Below are 20,244 nucleotides of genomic sequence, written 5' to 3'. Positions count from 1 at the left end.
TGGTGGTTGGAGGGTCAAACATCTGGAGGGCCACTGTTTGACACCTCTGGTCTAGACAATGTATCTCCATGCTCACCTGTGTTTACTAAGACAGGCTCTCTATTAGGTGGAACGCTTATGATGAGGTGGCTGTTGGACCAAAATCATAGTTCTCAAAGTGGGCATAGCAAGTTACAAGACAAGCTGGTCCTTTCCGCCTCCCAAACCATGCTTTCGGTGCGGTGGCAAATGAAGGCCTCCTCCTTACACGTGACTATGAGCTCAGGTGGCCAGAGCTGACAGAAATGGAGCCCAAACTGAAAAGCAAAAAGAGATCATTCTCAAGAGAGCCAGGGTATGCGAAAACAGACAATATGGGAAACCCATCAGCACCCAGTGAGGCCTAAGCATGCTCAATGGCCTCCAGAAGCCAAGGAACGCTGGGGATGGTGTAGAGCAGTAGTTTTCAACCTGCGGGTCCCCACATGTTTTGGCCTTCAACTTCCAGAAATCCTAACAGATGGTGAACTGGCTGGGATTTCTGGGAGTTGGAAGCCAAAACGCCCGGGGACCCACAGGTTGAGAACCACTGGTGTAGAGATGCTTAGTGTGAACTCTGTGCAGCTCATAGTATCCTGGAAGTTAGAAAGGGTGGCCAAAATCCTAACCAGGAAGTGGACAGTCCACTTTGACATTTGGTAGTAGTATTTTATGTATATCATTGAAAACCATGAGGGAGAAGCTTAGGCAGAATATCTTTTTTCAATAGACCCGCCTATACTTCCAAGCATTAAATAGAGAGAGTTGCACATCCACATGGCACTCAGCAGCAAGATTACCTGTAATGTTAGCTGGAGATAATAGTTGCAGATATGGAAGGAGCCAGCGCTAGAGATAATACACCAGTGGGCAGCTGGCTATTTCATTCTCTGGCAGATAAGTATCTTGGGTCAGGGTAACCTCTTCAAGCATCATGATACTTCAAACTGCTGCCCAGTCAGTAATATGATATTTAATAGCAAATGTGCTCCAGCAGACATTACAAATTTGAAGATTGCTCCTGAATGCTGACAATTGGGTGTAAGTGAGTGTTCCAAATTGAGATATAAACACACATATACACACACATCCTACTTCTAGGATACACTCTGCCTGTGGATGAAACTGGGATGGTCAGTATCCATGTGTAAATGCTGGTGTTCATTAGAATTTGGATCAAGAAGAGGCTGACAAGGATGGTGCTATAGCACCAGGGTTAAAATCTGCACGCTGCCCCTTCCCCCTTTAGAGAGGCCTACGTTAGGGCTGACTGGCATTTTCAACCAAGAGCTCAATCATGGCTGGACAGCTCCACCAGCTCCCACTGAATTGGGCCCATTTGGAAGGCAGGAAAGGTCTCTCCGGGTGCCATGGGGTTCACTAGCAGAGGAGAGAAAACAGAGGCCTCTGCTCAAAGGCGGTGTGAGGCATGCTGCTTTGAAGGCTGTTCTTCCACGCCCATGCATCCAGGTCAACCTGCAAGTTCCAGAGGGAGCTCTTCCCGATGCCAGAGGAAACTATATCACACACAGACACACATACACACCCCTCCCAGGATCCATGCCAGCAAAGCATGAGACTCGATGAAGGGTGGGGGGACACATTCCCTCCTCTCCTCAGCCCACCTTTGTCTGGGGCTCAGGAGACCTTCTGCTGTGCTTCTGAAAATGGGAGTGGGGTTCAGGGAGAGCCATGGAAGGGGAAAATGGCAAAAGGAGAAAAATCATTCAGAGAGAAGGCAAGACAAAAAAAAGGGGGGGGGGGACGATCCATTGTAATTTCTGGGCTGGCTCAGGATGATGTCATAATGGCAGGCAGCAAATGCAATGGCCAAATGCTGGGCACCCTGTAAATCTCTCTGCCCATGTGACCTCTAATACTGATTTGGCCGAAATACCCAAAGATTTCGATGGTTTTCCTATGGAGGAGAGCCTTTCTGGGTTGCGAGGTGCCCCACAAACCCCCTCCTCCACCCACGGGTGGGATGCTGCTGCCAATTGCCAGCCCTGTGTGTGTGTGTGTGTGTGCGCGAGAGAGAGAGGGAGGCGAGTGTGTGGTGTGTGAAGAGGAAAGGCTGGGGGAGGCGGCACAGACCTCACTCTCTCCCAGCACACACCCCTTTCGCTACTACAAAGACATCACTAGCAATCACATTTGCAATAGTACAAATGCTGCCTGAACCGCCGCCGTGGCCGCCACCATCACTGCTGCCACCGCCGTCCCCTCCTCTGCTGGCTTTCCTCGGCGCCTCCCTTCAAAACAAACAACTCCCCTCCCCAAAATTAAAACATTAAAAATAAAATGGACCCCCTCCCTGCATGAAACCCAACGAAAAATTCCCTCCTCTGATGGTTTTCTGGTCCAGCTCGGTGTCAAAATGGGAACAATGCAGTCCGCCGTAAAATGAATGAATGAGAATGAATGAAAGCAAACAGCCTTTTCGCCATGGGAGGCAACCACTGTTCCTTCCGCTGGTCAAATCCATCAGCCCTCATTAAAATTACAATCATCAATAGCTCAGACTCAGTCAGCTCTGACCCCCGCTCTCCCCCTCCCTGACTCCCAGCCCAGACAGACAGAAATGATATTCCACCAAGAAAAAAACCAGAAAAAGAAAATGGATGCATTCGCCACAACCCCATCCAAAAAGGCTCGTAGAGACACATAGGCACACATGTGTGCATGGATGTGCATGCATGTCTCCCTCTTGGTGTTGTATATGTGTGTGTATGTGTGTGTGTGTGTGTGTGTGTGTATGTATGTGTGTGTGTGTATATATATATATATATATCCTCATCCAGCCTTCTCCCCCCTCCCCCCTCCCCAAAGCCATGTTGAAATTTCCAAAGGCTGCAAATAATTCTGACAGCTAAGCGATATTTCCACAATATCCCAGAAAGACAAAAACATCGCTTGTGCAATATCGAGTTGCTATGCCAACACAAAAAGGAGAAAAAAAATAAAGGGGGGGGGGGAGGAGAGGATTCCTGACCCCTTCCCCAGACTGACACAGTCACATCGGAACAAGGAAGGGAGGGAAGGAAGGAAGGAAGGAAGGAAGGAAGGAAGGAAGGAAAGGGGGGGGGGGGGGGACGACAGAAAGGGAGGCTAGTGGGGCAAGGGGTGTGGTGGCTGCTTACCAAAGATGCTGATTTGATTGTGGCAAAGCGTTCTCGGTTCCGGTAGTGGAGGGCCTGATTCTGGACTGAGTGGGTAGGCCGCAGCTCAGGCCTGCGCTCCCCGTGGCCCACCTCATCCCTTATGAATACATGATCCTGCAGAAATGGATAAAAACAAGGAGAAAGTCCGGTTGTGCTCTTTCTTCGCCGGCTGCCTCGCTCTCGCCCCTCTTTTTGCACAAGCCCCGCTGTTTGAAATGCATAGTTTGGCTCTCTCCTAGTCCCTGCAGCTCTCACAGTACAAAATGAATAAGCAACACATTGCAGCCTTCAGTTAGGAATGTCAGCTGATCGCTAGTGGGATGCCTTCTGAATCCCTGGCAGAAGAAAATCTCGCTTGCTTGCTTTCTTGCTGGCTTGCTGGCTGGCTGGCTGGCTTTTTTTTAACCTCCAAGAATTACATATGTGCAAAAAAGAGAATCAGAAACACAAAGCACCACCGCAGAGCAGGCAGAGTCCTCAGAAGAAGAGCTTGCTTAAAACACTGCACCCAAATAATCCCTTTAAAAACATGGTTTCCATGGCTAGCAAAGATGCTGCTGCTGCTGCTCCTGCTGCTGCTCCTTCTCCCTGTGAACACAGAAGCAAAGATCTGCCACATTCCCTTCTTTCCAGCCTGGATTTGTCCTCCTGCTCCTCCTCCTCCTCGGCGCTTGCTATCTTTCCCGGAGAAGAAGCATTTCTGCCTCCAAAAGCAGAGAGAGATGCGGCTTGGCGGAGAGCAGCCTTTCCCTCTCCCGCGCGGTGGGCTTGTGCTGAAAAGACTCTGTGACCACTCAGGGATCCTGCTTTCTAGTCATGATCGTGCACGGTTCTAGCATTTTCTCTCCATAGCCTTGGAAAGGAGGGTTTTTTTTTACATTTAAAGAGACAGAACACCCTTTTGTAGAAAGAGTTTGGGTCTCCTCTCTTATGGCCAGGGGTTCAGACAACACCAAAAAGGCACAGCCCAGTGCCCTGATGCTCTGCAGACCCACAAACATCTCCTTCAATGGCTACATGTGTCAATGAAGACCTGGGATGCTTCCAGGGCATCCTGAATCTCCAAAGCAGCACTTCCTTCTCCAGCTCCTCCATGGGCACGGCTGTGGGCGCCATAAGCCCCTCGGCCTCAGTTGCTCATCTGCACAATGGGACTATGGCAGTCATCTACACCAAGGTGGACCATTTCCAGCTCACATCACCCATTTTTATTTTTACAAAATGCACTAAGCAGAGTCAGCTTCACTAGGCATACACTGAGAATTAAAACCTCCAAAAATAAGAGAAGGAATTCATTTTCAAGATCAAGACTGAATTCAGCTCACGGTCCTTTCTCATAAAATTAGCTCTGGTTATCCCAAGTCTTCCTCATTTCAGTAGCCCAATTTTGAATGGTTACTATGGTTAATAACCAGATTTGGCCAAGATATTATAAATTACCTCCCAATCTTGCTTTATTATGTTGTCTATTTATACCCTGCTTTTTCTCTCCACAAAGAGAGAAACATGAACAAGAGAAACATGGCCCAACATGACCTAGAACCACTCAAGGGTTTCAGACCAATAATGGCATAGACATGATTGCTCCTGATCTATTATTATACATGCTCAGGTTACAACAGGCCACTCCAAAGACTTTTGTGTTCCACGCTTAGTGGCAAGTCTCTAACTCAAAAATGTATTCTTCATTTCCCAAAGCAATAGAGTATTCGTTGTGTGTATTTAAACAAAAGAGCACAACCTGACAGAGCTCCAAACGGTATTAGTGAACGTGGCAGAAGAAACCATCTAGTCCAATGGCCCATCACCAACTTAAATGATACCTTCAGGAGGTACCTAAAAAAAGCTACAGACTTTCAGAAGACCCAGGGTCAAGTGCTATCATATCAGTCACAAACAGAGAAGACAACATTTGGAAACAGTACAGACGGCTAGAACATAGGTAAGAAAATAATACATGATGGGCGCAACCAAACATAAGTTAGGAAACTGCCAAGAAACTGTTCTTGTCCTATGACATTGCACCTTCCAAGTGTTGTTTCACAGAGCTTTTCTGCTACTGTTGTGGCCCAAGATGTATTTTCAGACATTACTTCTTTAATGGAAAAATTGGTACCCAAAACAAAAATAACATGGCGACAACAGGCATAGGTTCCCATACCACCAGAAAAGAAGTTCAACCACATGTTTCCTTGATTTTTTAATTTAAAACAAGCAATACACACATCAGGTCAGCTAGCCTTGGCTAAAGAAACAAAAACACGTCAAACTTTCTAGAGACGACTTGATGACATCTTCCAAAATGCAATGACTTTTTGTTTCACCGGCTTCTGATTTTCTTACAATGTTCATGTTGGTGGCCAAAAGTATAGATGGATGCTTTTGCAACATGCTGAGGTTATCTGGTGAGGCAGGCGTATTTGTACACTTCTCTCTGTTTTGTTGTCCATGAATGTTCCTTCAGACATGCTGGAGATAGCTGTTGCTTATCTTGCTTGTTGTAGCCAAACATATTCAACTACAGAAGAATTGGCTAGAGTAGAATCCCAGTTTTTCCCTGCTTAAGCTTTTCTGCACTGGTCTGCATTTCTTCCGACGTCTTCCATTATCCTCCCCATGCAGATGCTGCTAAAAACTTCAAGACAGACTTTGTTCAAAAGAGTACTTTTGTCAGAGGCATGTCTGTAGAGAAGTAGTTGATCCAATGGTAGAACTCTGTAACATAGTTTCAATGCTCTTCAAGGGTAATGTTGTATCTGTCATGATCTGGACTCCATAGACAAAGTAGTTGGGAGAGATGCCTCCAGTGTACTATGTGTTATTCATTTTGTTGAATATATTCACCCACTGGAGCTTCAGAATGTGGACACATTGTTTGAACATAGAGAGGCATGGCTGAACTCCGTCAATCATTGCTCTTTGCAACCTAATGAATCTAGCAAGGATGGGATGTCCAACTGGCTCCATGAGTGTGTAAATGTTCTCTGAAAAACAGTGTTCCAAGTTTCTTTAGAAGACCGTGTACTTCTGCTCCTTCAGAGGTCCTATTCTGAGTGCCCTCACAAAGTGAAAATAAATGTGACGATCACATTTGGATAGTGGTATCCCAGTTATGGAACAACTTTCTCCAAGATTTTCATTCAAGAGGTTTCATTCCAGCAAAGGCCTTTCTGTTGACCCACTGTTCACAGTTCTACATGATAACGTAGTCTGGGACTTTTAATTTTTAATTGGTGAGATTAGTTCTGAGGGCTGATGACTCTCCATTTTATTGGCTGGTAAAATATTTTTGCTTTTGCCCATTGACACCAAATTAATGTTATGTTACAGGAGGGCACACGAACATATATATGAATGTATATGAAATATGTTCTGGTACACACAGGAGACAGTTGACACCCAATGAGGACTTTGAGTAGTGACTAACTTTGAACACTGTGTATAAAACCAATGGACAAGATATTAATCTGAACATTGATACATGATCTTGTTGACTATTATAGGTGGTCCATAGGTCACGGTGCTTCCCTATAGAGCAGTGAATGCTCCCCAAGCAAGATATATAATTCTCCTGTTGAATATATGAGATTGGAGACTCTCCAGTTAAGGCAAACAGACCACAGATGAATAACAGACCTGGTATAAAACCCTGAATCCCTTCTCTCCAGGACCTCCTGATCCTTTCGACTCATTGCAACTTCCATTATCCTGTTGGATGCGTAAATGGTTCAGGAGACAAAAGCCAGTCACTTTTCTTGAGACACATTACTGACATTCGACAAAACAAATCCATTAAATTGGAGGCTACTGTTGAGAAGGTGCTGTGGCAAGTTAGTGGGTTATATAAATCTAATGACAGAGTCTCTGGGTCACTGTGACCAGAACACCTTGCTCCTCTAAAAACTTATCTTAAAATGAGAAATGGCACAGGCACAGCTCATTCTTGTTACCTAGCAGTCCTAAAGACAGCAACTGCATTATTATCGCTAACTGCTAATGGGTTATCTTGTGTACTTTTTGATTCAAACAGGCTTTGGTAAAAAGCTCCAAAAGCTGCCCTCCCGCAATTCCTTTCATCTCTTACCAGTACATCTCTTTGCAGGTCCAGCTGGATCCCATTGCTAACGGTTATTTTAAATGCAATCTCTCCTCTATTAGCTGCAAGTTAAATGCAATCTAATATAACCAGATGTGTCCTTCCATGTCTAAGAACTTGAAAAGAACACTAAGCTCACATTGAAAGAATTCTATTGTAACATTGAGTTCCAGCTTAATAGGAAATTTGGGTACAAACATAATGTCAAGTTGCTTACAGGGAGGACCACGTGTTCAGTCCTCCTAAGCCCACACACACTTTGGTCAGCCAGCCACTATTTGTGTGGGACCTTTTCTGCTCATTCAGGTAAGTACTGTTAAGTGTAAGGAACAACAGATGAGGATGCCGATGAGTATAAAGAAGCATCATCACTAGGGATCATATATGGACAAGCCTCATAACCAAGACTATAGTCAGGATGGCTGTTCAAACACATCCAAGTGTGTTAGTTAGTGGAGATGACCAAGCCCAGTTCTAACCAAAAGAAGAAACTTAAGGCAGGATGGTCGTTTCTAGCAATGGACTAAACCTATCCCCTAGGATATCTAACACCAACATTTCAATTTTATTTTCCTAAGGCAGAAGAAGACACAGTTCTTTTTGGGAAACGTCAACAGAGATCCTACTTGACAATTAGAAGTGACAACGTGTATCTTTCAGACCAACAACACGAATCTACAAGGTAATTTAAATTCCAACTAGAAAAATATCTAAAGACCCCTGACTCCAACTAAATATGGCTGTGTTCCAAACAATATGATATATGTATGTGTGTGAGGTTATCTATGAACGTTCAGGATAAAAGGAGCTTGGAAAAACATCTCACCCTATTTGGAAGCTGGACAGGAGACCCAGTACGTGTTATGGATAGAGGAAAATCGTAATTTGGCCAGCATTTCAAAGAAGCCAAGTATTCAATGACACTTAAACTATGTGGTTATACATAGGAAGGGGTCTAGCTACCACATACATTTCAATGAAGCTAGCTTTTAATCAAGTATCAAGACTACATATTTAATTTCAAGAAAATATGGCTGGGATGCCAGTGGAGAGAATCTCTCAGGAATCTATATTTAGATGGACATAGGATCACTAATAGCATTGAAAGAACCATGTCAGGGGCTGGAGATTAAAGCTCCTTCTTTACTTTGAGACTCTAACCCTGATGCACTACTCCTGGGGCACATGAGCAGGACATCGTATTGCACATCTCCCAACGTAATGAAGATCCCTCTCCTTTTGCAGAGCTCCATGCCAGAGCCTTCTAGAATTTTGGATGAAGCTGATTAATTATGTATTTTATCAGCCTTCATTTTTGTCCCTCACCGCCCTTCCATTAATGTGAAAAGATAACTCAACACACTTTAGCATTTTGATCCTGCCTTTCCAATGAGGTGTAACTCCATACTGTCTATGTCCCAAGCTGGTTCTACCGAGAGCCCAGAGTATGCCAAAAAAAGGCCAACATGGAAGTGGAATAGAGATAGAGAGGTATTCTGCAGACAAGATTACAGGGAATGTTCTGGAGAACCTAGCAAAGAAGCTAGTGTTAAAGCCATCCTTGCAAGGCATGCCTGAATGGGTCAAAAAGGCATTATTCTCCTCAGTCATTTGTAATGTTGTGAGCATCCTTGAGTGTTTTTTTTCATGAACTAAGGCAATTGGTTGCCATCACGTGGATGAAGGAAAAGGAACATTCTTGGGGTCAAATCTGGGAAGAGTTTGGCTGAGGAACTATGATCAGTTACTGAACAGACTTCTTGATCAACTCTTGCCTTCCATTTCCTCGAGATCCTCATACTTTCCTTGAGAACCAGAATCCTTGAGGCTTCTTTCTCCTTGGTCCCCTTGGTGATCAGTTATTTCCAATTCCTTGTGGCCTTTAATATCCTTCAGTTCTTCCAGCTTCTTCTTTACATGTTCTCCACATGGGCTTTCTTTTTAGCCCAAAGGATTTTCTCAGCATTTTATCCTGTCTTTTAAGCTGCAGTATCCAGAATTCACAACTGCGTCAAAGGACGGGTTGAACAGTCATAACATAATGCTACTTGTTGATGTTTCTTTAAGGTTTCCCTTTACACCATTATCTTATCTAGGCATACATTTGTGATGTACACTTTTGAGTCGTTAGATTTCGAATGTTTCTCACCCAGGAATATAAATGCCAGGAGAGAGAAAAATGAGTACCTGGGTTACCAGGCAGAAGGGCCACTCAGGGTTTCATCCAGCCTGCCTTGATATCCTTCATGTGGGCTCCAGGAAATCAGCACAAGTCCGTGGATGCTGGAGCAATGACACAGAGACCATTGTTTTTTTGTTCCCAATAGAGAAAATCCGAACTGCGATAACCTTCTTCATTTGAGGCAGACTTACCTGTCTTCAGTGTGCGATTTGGGTATAGACACTGTAGGCCCAGGAAACCTTGGTACTACTACGATTTTCACAATGCATGTTCTTGGAAGGCAGATTAGAGTACTGGAGGACAAGAAGTGCATAACCTTCTGGCGCATGTGTACACCGTTTACTTTACATTTTGGCAGAAATCTAAAACTAGACATTTTCTGTGGTGTACCAGTATACAGGTATACAGAGGTGCTACTACAAAGCTGCCCTCCAATTAAGATGCAGCAAGAAACGGAACAAGGCTGAAGATGCTTGATTTTCTCTTAACTGAGCAGGAATTGGGTTTGATGTCAGGTCACAAATAATTAGGCCCACGACAAAATATATGTCTCATGTCTAGAACCTGGAAAGGTGTTTGTTTGACTCCAGTTGTCCCACACGTAAGTGTTCTGGATGATATGAAAATACACAACCATTTTGAACCATACTTGGAAGTCCCTCTGTTCGAGGAAAACAGACTATATATCTTAAAAACGAACCCCTGCACCCAATGTCTATGAAATTTTCAGCTTTTGGAGGAGAAATAACCAAGATGTATTGCGCTGTTCATGTCGAAGGTTATAATTTAAAAAAAAACCCCGAGCACCCCATGGGTTCCATGAATCTTGACATGCATGACATTATTCCAAAAAATCAAAGCCATGTCATCACATTCCTCCACCCAATCATGAGAGATCGATGAAGGCGACAAGCAACCATCCACTTTTTGTAGCCTGTTTGGAAACTTCACAGAGTGGCCACCTTCGAGTACGAATGGCTTCATTTTAGGAGGAGAAAAAAAGAGCCGAAGCATGGATACCTAATAAAGATTCTGCTGTTTGTGTGATCAGGGCTTTCGCTGCGATGGCTAACAATTTATGGCAGAACAAGAGATGAGTCAGCTTTTTAGAAGGCCCATCCTTCCGACAGTAGCATATTCTATCAACAGATGGCGAAATTGTTTTAAATCAAAGGATTCTCCAAATGATCTCCTCTGCTATAGTTCTCCCGGTTTTAGATTAGACTCCGAAGAGAGCACTGCTAAAGCAATTGGTGGGGGAATCTAGCCCAGCAATCCATTTCCAGACATGGCCTGGAATATGTCCCTCGAGGAAACATTAAGCCAACAGGTCTCCCCCTTTCTTGAAGTGGACTTACACTGAACCTGTACGATCCACTTAGCTGCAAGTGTGCTTGTTATTTTGGGCAACTAAACCAGTGGCTATCGTATAGCAGGACATCCCAAATTTTAATTTTGTACAGAATAAATTTTGTACAGTCCTGCACAATATGTGGAAAATATGTGAGTTCTAGGGCTGTGCGAAGTGACAGAAAATATCCGTGTCCATTATCCCTATGGTAAGCCCTAACTTTATCTTTCTATCCTACTGCAGGATCACGAAAATGTCACCAATGTTTTAACACAAGGGTTATGCAATATGGTGGAAGTACAACTTCCAATGGCCAGACAATGGCATCCCTAGCATCCAGGTTGCACCGGGTTGACTACTCCTGTTTTGGACTTCCACCATAAGGAAAATGCTCCACCACTTTATTTCTTCAGTTACCCCTTGGTAACCTCAGCCAGTTAGCATCACAAAAGAATGTGGTGTATCAGATTTTATAAAACCTGTCTCATGTTTGTAAAAGTCCTGCTCCTTATAATCTGTGCCATGCAAATAACCTCTTAACTCACCTTGCATGCTGAAATTGACATTTCCCAACAGCGGATATAAATATTAGGATTATTTCCCCAAAAGGGCATTGCTTTCTGCAGGCTTACTTATACTGAACTTCCTTTGCCACTGTGTAGCCCCAATGGCTCGCTTCTGATAGAAACATGCCGTTCTTCCCAATTCATGTCTTTTTCATGTTCCTCTCCAAGCGTGAGTATCTCAACGTTTGCATTTCACTCAAGGTCACCTGTAATTACTCCGCTCTAGCCACAATATCAAACCTTGGGCAGACTGTTAAACGCACCCCTCCAAACCTCTACTTCTGGTTATGTTACTGTCATCTACTCCTAAAAACCAACGTCCCTTTATTCCATGTCTATTGAGCTTTTGGTGGGAGAGTTTTTTCTTTAGCTGTCAGACTTTCATCTTAGCAACCCTTTCTCTCTGCTCAGTGAAATTATCAAGAGAACTGGGCTACTGTACCCAAGATCAGGATGAAAACCACCTCGAAACTCTCACCAGAGACGAAAATGTGGCACATTGCCTTACATTAGACCTCTCTCCTGCCACAAAGGACCTCGAGATAGTCTAAACCAGGCCTCTTCAACCTGGGGCACTTCAGGTGTTTGGGACTTGAACTCCCAGAAGCCCTAACCAGCTTGTTCAATGGTCAGAAATTTTGGGTCACCTGGAAGTTTGCAGGTTGACGAGGCTGGGTCTAAACGTATTCTTCCAATGGAAGCCCCAACACTAATATCGTGCTTTGCATCACTCCCAACGGACAAAGTAGAAAAAGAGAGAAACGCCAAACTGATATTGACCCATAAAAACATACCTTCAGGAGGGTGGTCCAGTACACTGTTAACTTGTCAAGAGGGAAAGCCAGGGGCATGTCAGGATTAGATGTTGGAAGCTGCTGAGATTATTGTATTAGCTTGATGGATATGACTGTTTCAACCAATGTGACAACCAGTTGGGGGGAAAGACAGATGTTCAGAAGACAAGGTGGTGTTACAGGCAAGGATAAAAGGTGGACATGCAGTGCCGGGGTGCAAAACAGGAGTAAAAACTGGAGAAGACTCTCTGAAAGGGCAATCTTTCCTTGTCTCCGTTGACCTGGCTCTTATACACATACACCTCACTGTCTCAACACCACTAAAGGTGTGCCTCTTGATCCTCTTCCTGGCACACCAGGAAACCCTAGATGCAGCGCTAAACCTGGCCCTACTTCCCTTCAACTCGCTTCCCCGGTGAACTGAGCGTGCCTCGAGAGACCAGAAGGAGAAAGCGCGACAAAGCAGAGATCGCCTGAGGCTGGGGAGAGAGCACCAGCAAACATACCTTCTTGTGCACAACAGAGGAAGTGGAATTAAGGGTGCTCTCGTCGTCATGCATCATGACCAGCTCAGAGCTGCTCTCATCCAGGACCTCCTGAATGCTGTTGACACTGCTGCTCTGGCTGCCTGTGCTGACAGACATGCTGGGGATAGAATGGTTGCTGCCCAGACTGTCCATCGTCCTACTCAGGTTTGTCCCATGCTCACTGTCCTACAAAACAAGGGGCAGGAGGGTTAAACAAGACACCACAGAAGGCACACGGCCAAACACAGACTTCTGCAGCGGCCAGCATCCGGTTAAAGGCAACCCTGCAGAAAGGAACGCACTGGTTTTGGTCAATTTCACATTGATGGAGGCAAGGTGGGTTGAAGCAAGGAGGCGCGCCTCCCAATGCATTGTCTAAACATTGTCCACTATGTATAGTGTAAAACTTTTAAAATAGTCAGCCGCATTTTTTCCTGCCTTGGAGGTACGGCAAAATTACAGTGAAATTCTCACAATTTCCATAAAGGCTGGACAGGGAAAATTAGGACAGAAATGTCCAAGCCTGAAGTAAGCTTTCCTTACTTAGGATAGTTACTCTTCATCTCCCAAAGATAAACCTGGGAAAATAAAATTTAAAAATGGAGGAGCTTCCTGGCTAACTCTGGCCCCCAGTGATATTCTTGTGGGTCTTTTCATTCTAACAGGGCAGTTGTCCCAATGTAAAGCTCTGGCCACACTGCCACTTGGTTCACATCAACCTTTTTCTTCCTTTGGCACACACGGCTACATTTCTGGGTAGGTTTTAAAAAGGGATCCTTCTTTAAGGAGACTATAGGAGTCAAAAAATAAAATAAAATAAATGGGAAGGAGGTCTTCTGGATATTAGTGGGAATGTTATTTTTTGAAAAACTCTCACAAAAAATGGAAAAGGAGGAGAGGGGGGTAAAGGATGGGAGTGGAATGAGATGGAAAACAATGGTCTAAACAATCACAGCTCATTAGTAAGGAGACCGGGGTAGCCTCTCTTTTGGAAAATGGGGACATTCCACAAAGGCACCAAATTCACTATAGGTTTGAAATACATACTGGTCCCCGTTTTTTCCATCGGCCATTTGAAAAATCCAGCAGTGCCGCCTGGTCTTCATTGACTTTGGATATAAGGGGTCCTGAGCAAAAAGGGAACCACTGGCAGAAACCTGCCCTTGATTCCCCACCTCGATAATCCTGACTTCTATGGGTCTATGAAAAAGACCCTGTCCTCCCAAAGGCAGCCTCCTTACTGGGACAACTGGTGGCTAGTTAGCTAGGATGTCTACTTTATCCTTTAAGATCCCAGTCAGGCTTCTCCAGACTGAAGAGGTCCAAACAGGGCTGCTACTTCTTCCAACTTTAAGCCCTTTGTGCAAAACTGCTTACTTATTCATCTAAGGATGGGCAACCCTATCCTACAAAATAGCATATGTATGTGGAAATAGCTTACCCCAATGTGGACTACACTTTGGGAGGATGTGATCAGTCATGTTTTCATTTGTGGAGTTCTGTTCGACTTTAAGACCTCTACAGGCTCTTTAAAAAAAAAACTACCCACAGAGGAGTAAAAAAATGAGGGAAAGCCTCACCCTGTATTACTATATTTATATGGGACACATGGAACCTTTAGGGGCACAAAAAGGCCACATGGTCTACAGCCTGTACTTTTAAATTTCCCCCACTTACCTTCATTTTCAATTAACTCCAGCAGCACTATAACAAAGACGTTAATGGATAGCTTTTATTTCCTAAGGACTTCCAATACCATTCCATAAAAAACTGGGATGCCACCCTAAATTCCTGGGACCAATCCAGAGTTTGAAAGGAGAAAATAGGACTCAGAAGGAGTCCATTCCACTGAAATTGCCCGCTCCAATCCCAGCACTGAAACTCACTTAATATTTAAGAGGTTAATATTTAAGGTTGAAATGAAAAGGAGGGTGTGGTTTTTAAGAGCGAGCATGTCAAAGCCTACAACAGACACAGGAGTGGCACACACACAAATGAAAAGGCGACATGTCATTCTTTGTGAGTTGTCTTGGTGGAAAGGTGGCATATCAATGTAATGGAGAAATTAAATTTTAAAGACAGAGCACATCACAAGTTGTTTTTCTCATGAGACATTGTACAGTGCTCTCTCTCAATTCTGCAAACTTTAGAAAGTTGAGTTTTGTCTCAATGCCCCCAAGATGATTTACATCGTGCCTCAGAGGGTCACAGGCAGCCTCATGTTTTGGTTATACTTTAATAGAGGCTTGGAGACCTTGATCCCATCACTGAAGACCATCAAGAATGTTGGTTTGCTACGCAGTCTTGGCAATGTCTCATGGGTGCCACTAAGAGCCAGACACATGCAACGATTCCAGGATGGATGCTTTGACATGCTTGCAAATGCTCAACGCCACATGCAAATAATATTTCAGGAACTAAGAGCAAGTTTGTCTGGACCACTCCAAAAGTATGTCTCAGAGAGGGCAACTGGTTTTTGAAGCCTCTCTATCATGCTTGATTTAAAACTTGGATAACTATCTAACCTGTCATAAAAGTCTGAACTTTTCTTCGGACTTTCCCAAAATAAAAAAACCCCCAAGTATATAAAAACTTAACATAACACACAGATCGCTTTCCAATGACCCCGAGTTCCATGCAGAAAAATACCTCTTTCCAATGGGAAACAAAAAATAAGGAAAATGCTGATTGAACAGAGATGGAAAACATTGACACACACATATCACCAGGAATCGGCCCATTAGCTGGTAGCATGGGGAACCATGGATCTGTGGGAACTGGAAAACTCAAGGCAAGAGTAGAGGGTCTTTGGCTTGTCCTATTGACCAGATTTCACCGGACTTTGGAATGGGGCACATTGATTCTATAGACGCAAGTCTCTTTGAGATTAGAAAGCAAAGCCCAAAAATTAGGACACAATTCCCTGCTGCTTTAGAAGATGATGGAACCCCATACTACTGGAAATTAGGCCATTACTCAGGTGTCTCTGCTGCTGCTCATCCATGATAGTATCAGAAGCAGGACATGGACCAATAGTTACGCAGCTATATTCTACCATTACTTAGGGGTTTTATGGAACCAATAGTTCCAATGACTGCTTTCTGGACCCAGTCAAGTTCACCTATTCACACCCAGCTGATATGCACCCAACATACTCTTGGAGCACTATATATAAACAGATGGGAAACCATCAACTGAAGAACGTCATTCTATCGGGTCCAATTAAATTATTTCCCAGGGGACCCCCCCAATGATTGACAGCAAGCTCCAATAATGTCAGATCCTTCAATCTGTTCTGTTCCAAGTAATGAAGGGAGATAGTTCATGGGTCTGGAATAAGACACAAGCATTCCCATTCATGACAAACTTTCACAAATCATGCTGGAACCCACTGGGAAAGAGAACGGGAAAGACCGCATGCAGAATGGGGCTCATTATTACCCATCACTGGTATAGATAAACTTGATACCTCCTCCTCTTCCTGAGATTCGTTCAGAGGGCCGTTGTGGGCCTCTTGGAAGAGGATCTTCTTCATTTTCCGGTACTGAAGGTTATCCAGTTCTCGCACCGCATCCTTCGTCCTTTGAATCAAATCTATTAGGACCCGGGGAGGCCGCTCACACCGCACAAACTCATGCTGGGTTCAGGAGAGACACAAAAGCATTGGGGTCAGAAAAGAAGGTATATGGGGATGAACATCACATTTCTGCACCTTTAAAAAGGCGCTGTTTTCAGTTTTGAAGATTGAAATGGTTGCAAAGTAACATCTTAACGAAAACTACTGAAGACATTCCGCTACTGTGCAGTGTACATTTACACTAAATAAAATCTACCACAAAATAAATAAATATAATATGTAAATACAAATATTATATACTAAATATAATAGCAGTGAGGTGGTAAGATAGAAACTGAGATTGAGAAGCATAATTGCGAGATGACAGTTATATTTCCGCTTCAGTGTCCTTGGGTTGGAAGGTGGAATGTAAGTGTGTGTGTGTGTGTGTGTGTGTGTGTGTGTGTGTGTGTGTGTGTATATATATATATATATATATATACTTATATTGCAATGGTAAAATGATATTTTTTCAAGACAATTACCCGCAATAGTTCTGCCGACGATGGCCTTTCCTGAGGTATTTTCTGCAAGCAGTAATCAACAAATCCCCGAAAAGAGTTGGTCCTGAGCAGAAGATCAGAGCAAACATGAAAATAACATTTACATAAATGGGACCAGCAAAACACAACAGGAAATTCTTCATTAGTCAGGAAGTTTCATAACTTAGACTAATTTGATCTGATAAGGGCACCCTGTTTTTTTTAGTACTTGGATAGTAACATAAAAATGCCAAAAAGATAGAAAAGCTAAATCTAATTTATTTTAAGAGAGTGGACTTCACTGTAAGGATCTGAAAAAAAAACATGATCATGTGGATGAGGGGCTAACCCAGGCATGGGCAAAGTTTGGCCTTCCCTCCAGGTGTTTTGGAGGTAGGCTGTTAGGAATTGTGGAAGTCCAAAATACCTGGAGGGCCGAAGTTTGCCCATGCTTGGGCTAACCACTCTTACAGCAGTCATGGAGAATGAGCACCATGAGAAAGTTGTCAAGATTGTGGTTTAGCTTTGGCTCTGAGATGCCATTATTTGACTTCCTTTATGCTGTAGGTAGACCGAGGCACTTACCATTCGTTCGACTGTAGCATTGGGGAGTCGTTCTGGGCTATGTGATATAAGGCACTCATCGCATTCATATTGAAGAGGGGAGGCTTCCGTTCCGCTGCAGGGAGAGGGAAAAGGAGGCGTCAAAAGATACAGAGGAACCGCTTGGCACAGCTCCATCCAAGAACACAAGGACCACTCTCTGACAGTCTGCTTTCACTTGTTTTTACACTGTTTCACATGACTGATTCTGTATCGTGTCTGTATTGATGTGTTTGGTTCTACCTCTGTAAACTGCCCCAACTTTTGTTTTGCATTAAGAAAAAAATAGAGTAGCCTTTAAAAAAATAAACACATTCATCTGAAGATGTACGTAAATAATGCTTTTGTGTTTGTTTTGAAGGAAAACAGGAACTCTGCAAAAACAACAAAGTATCTTGTAGCACCTTAGAAACCAGCACACACTGTTTGGCATAGGCTTTCACCCATAACAGAATATAAACATGGCCCTTGCCTGAATATAATAATAAATGCAACAGATGGTGGTTTGCAGAAAGTGGTCTTTTACTCACCTAACTCGATGCACGTGATCCCAAGAGACCAAACATCGACCTTTCCATCATACTGTCCTTCATCCATAGCCAGGATTACCTCGGGAGCCATCCTGCCAAGATACAAAGAGAGCAGGTTAGGCAATGCAAAAGTTTATGTTGTTATTATATTTATTTATCTCCCACAAAGGAGAGAAAAGGGGATACCGTTCCCCACCTCACTATCACAACCACCCCAGAAAAGACTGGAATCAAATTACGAAGGAAAAATAATATGTGTCCACTTAGCAAAGAATCCTCCTGGACATAATGGGAAAAGATAATCTAAAAAATGGAGTATGAGGGGAAAGAGACACCCCAGTCTCACTGGCATCATACCTGGAGTCAGCCAGCAGGGGGGAGAAAGAAAAAAATATATACTTTTGGCTACTGAAATCTGTGCATAGTCCAAGAGAGAAGGGAAAACCAAGCTGTAGAGGAAAAAATGCTCATCTCTCTTGGTGCTACATCATAATAAAAATGTAGAATGGTAGCCAAGACAGAAGTGGGCAACCTTTGAGTCCCTGCAACCCATTTTGCCCTCTCCCATTCCTCAGCACACACACTTGACACACTAAGAGAATAAGCTAGGAATAGGATCAGAGAGAAAAAGCTAATCATAAAGTTTGGCACTATATATACAGGCTGGATAAAGTCTTTGTGTTTTTAAAAGCATCTGATAAAGAATGAACATTTCACTTACCAGTAAGGGGTCCCCACGAAGGAGTTGGCAGGAGAGGCTATAGATGCAGACCCAAAATCAGCCAGCTTGACCTGGCCTGGCTCTGTCAGAAGAATATTTCCCGCTTTGATATCCCTTTGGGACAGAAAGAAGAAAACCACAAACATGGTTAGAAAAGGAATCCCTGCATAATCTCAACTAAGCACCCTATGGCTTTAAACTAGCCTCACTATTCATGCAAAAACTAGAAAACATTAGCAGGGCAAGGAGGAGAATACAATTTTGAGGGTCTTCAATATTGACCCCAGTCCCAAGTAGACCCTCCTTCTCACTGTGCAATGGAGACAAAGAACAGCATTCAGTATATGAAACAGTTAAACCTAGCAGGCTTGAAAATTCAGAAGGGGAAAACTCATGTTCAAACATTTCTACTAATCTAGAAGTTCAGTTTCCAGTTAGTATTCCGATGCCTTCAGGCAAGATTACATGCAAGCTGCAGGTCCTCCATAAATATCCACCAGAATGAAATCAGCAGCTCATCATGAATTTCCTGGCTGGGTTTTCTTCCTCTACACACCACATCATAGCTCTATGTTTTGCAGTGAATCGGGCTACACAGCATTTAAATGCACACAACTCTCAGCATATGAATAAGGCCACATCTTTTGTTTCGGCAAATGTCAGGATGGCAAATTGCTCTGTTAGGTCAAGCTTCCCCAACATGCTTCATTTATAACGCATTCAAATTTGGATGGCTTACATTCCTTTCTCAATCGGTTTCTGGTCATCTACTTTGACTATCATTATGGCACATTTTATTAAAGTCCTCTTATTGAAAATATGTCAGATCCCTTTTTTTTAAATAGAAGGATTGATCAAACAAGCTGCAAGAAGCCAGTCCCAACCAATGAATCCGGTACATTGGGGACCAATTCAAGATCGCAAGGCACAAATAACGCAGGTGGGAAGTTACCAGGGAATGGATCCCAGCAAACCCACCGTCATCTGTTAGACAACAAAGATCTGGAGACAGTTTAAATCCAAACTAGATCTAATTCAGTCCAAAGACTGAATCTAATCCTCGAGGAGGAGTCATTACAAATAGATGTAGTCAGAGGAATCAATGCATTCATGAAAGAAGTGAATGCTCTTACCTATGTATCTTACAATGAGAATGCAGGTAGGCCAGCCCCTGCAAGGCACCATCGGTAATGGCAGCTATCTCAACTTCCTGAAGCGGCTTCTTGTGAACTGAATTAGAAAAGGGAAGGAAGAGATAGAAAAAGGGGCATGGCTTGATGCAATGCTACCAACACATTGCCTCAAACCTCAATGATAAACATTTGCAAAGACAGGAACGCCTTCCTGTCCGTAAGGATAAAGACCATGTGGTTGCTTTAAAGTTACAGCTTTGAAGGTGAGTCAAGAACAGACTTCATGCATCTTTCTGATTTTTGATACTCTCATAAGGAAAGATATATCCACACTGCTCCTCTAACAAAAGGTTTGAGACAGGCAGGATAATAATAATAATAATAGTAATAATAATAATAATAATAATAATAATAATAATAATAATAATAATTTTATTTTTATACCCCGCCTCCATCTCCCCGGA

General features: G+C 43.4%; 1 protein-coding gene across 4 annotated transcripts in view; it reads right to left on the bottom strand.

The window, feature by feature from the left end:
- Nucleotides 1-20,244, bottom strand: part of taok3 (TAO kinase 3) — a 70,854-nt gene that overhangs the window by 25,600 nt on the left and 25,010 nt on the right. For 3 of the 4 annotated variants that reach the window (XM_062958605.1, XM_062958606.1, XM_062958607.1), the window contains exons 7-14: nt 19,781-19,877; nt 18,648-18,761; nt 17,927-18,018; nt 17,379-17,472; nt 16,797-16,878; nt 16,165-16,332; nt 12,675-12,881; nt 3,159-3,293 (exon numbers count right to left, since the gene is read on the bottom strand). In XM_062958605.1, coding sequence (XP_062814675.1) covers nt 3,159-3,293; nt 12,675-12,881; nt 16,165-16,332; nt 16,797-16,878; nt 17,379-17,472; nt 17,927-18,018; nt 18,648-18,761; nt 19,781-19,877 — 989 coding nt within the window. The remainder of the gene's footprint in view (nt 1-3,158; nt 3,294-12,674; nt 12,882-16,164; nt 16,333-16,796; nt 16,879-17,378; nt 17,473-17,926; nt 18,019-18,647; nt 18,762-19,780; nt 19,878-20,244) is intronic. The other variant, XM_062958609.1, reaches the window with a different exon arrangement.

The sequence above is a fragment of the Anolis carolinensis genome, chromosome X (genome assembly GCF_035594765.1).
Source record: "Anolis carolinensis isolate JA03-04 chromosome X, rAnoCar3.1.pri, whole genome shotgun sequence".
In the NCBI taxonomy this organism is placed as follows: Eukaryota; Metazoa; Chordata; class Lepidosauria; order Squamata; family Dactyloidae; genus Anolis; species Anolis carolinensis.
The sequence above is the reverse complement of the archived record's forward strand: the minus strand, read 5'-3'. Positions and strand labels throughout refer to the sequence as shown.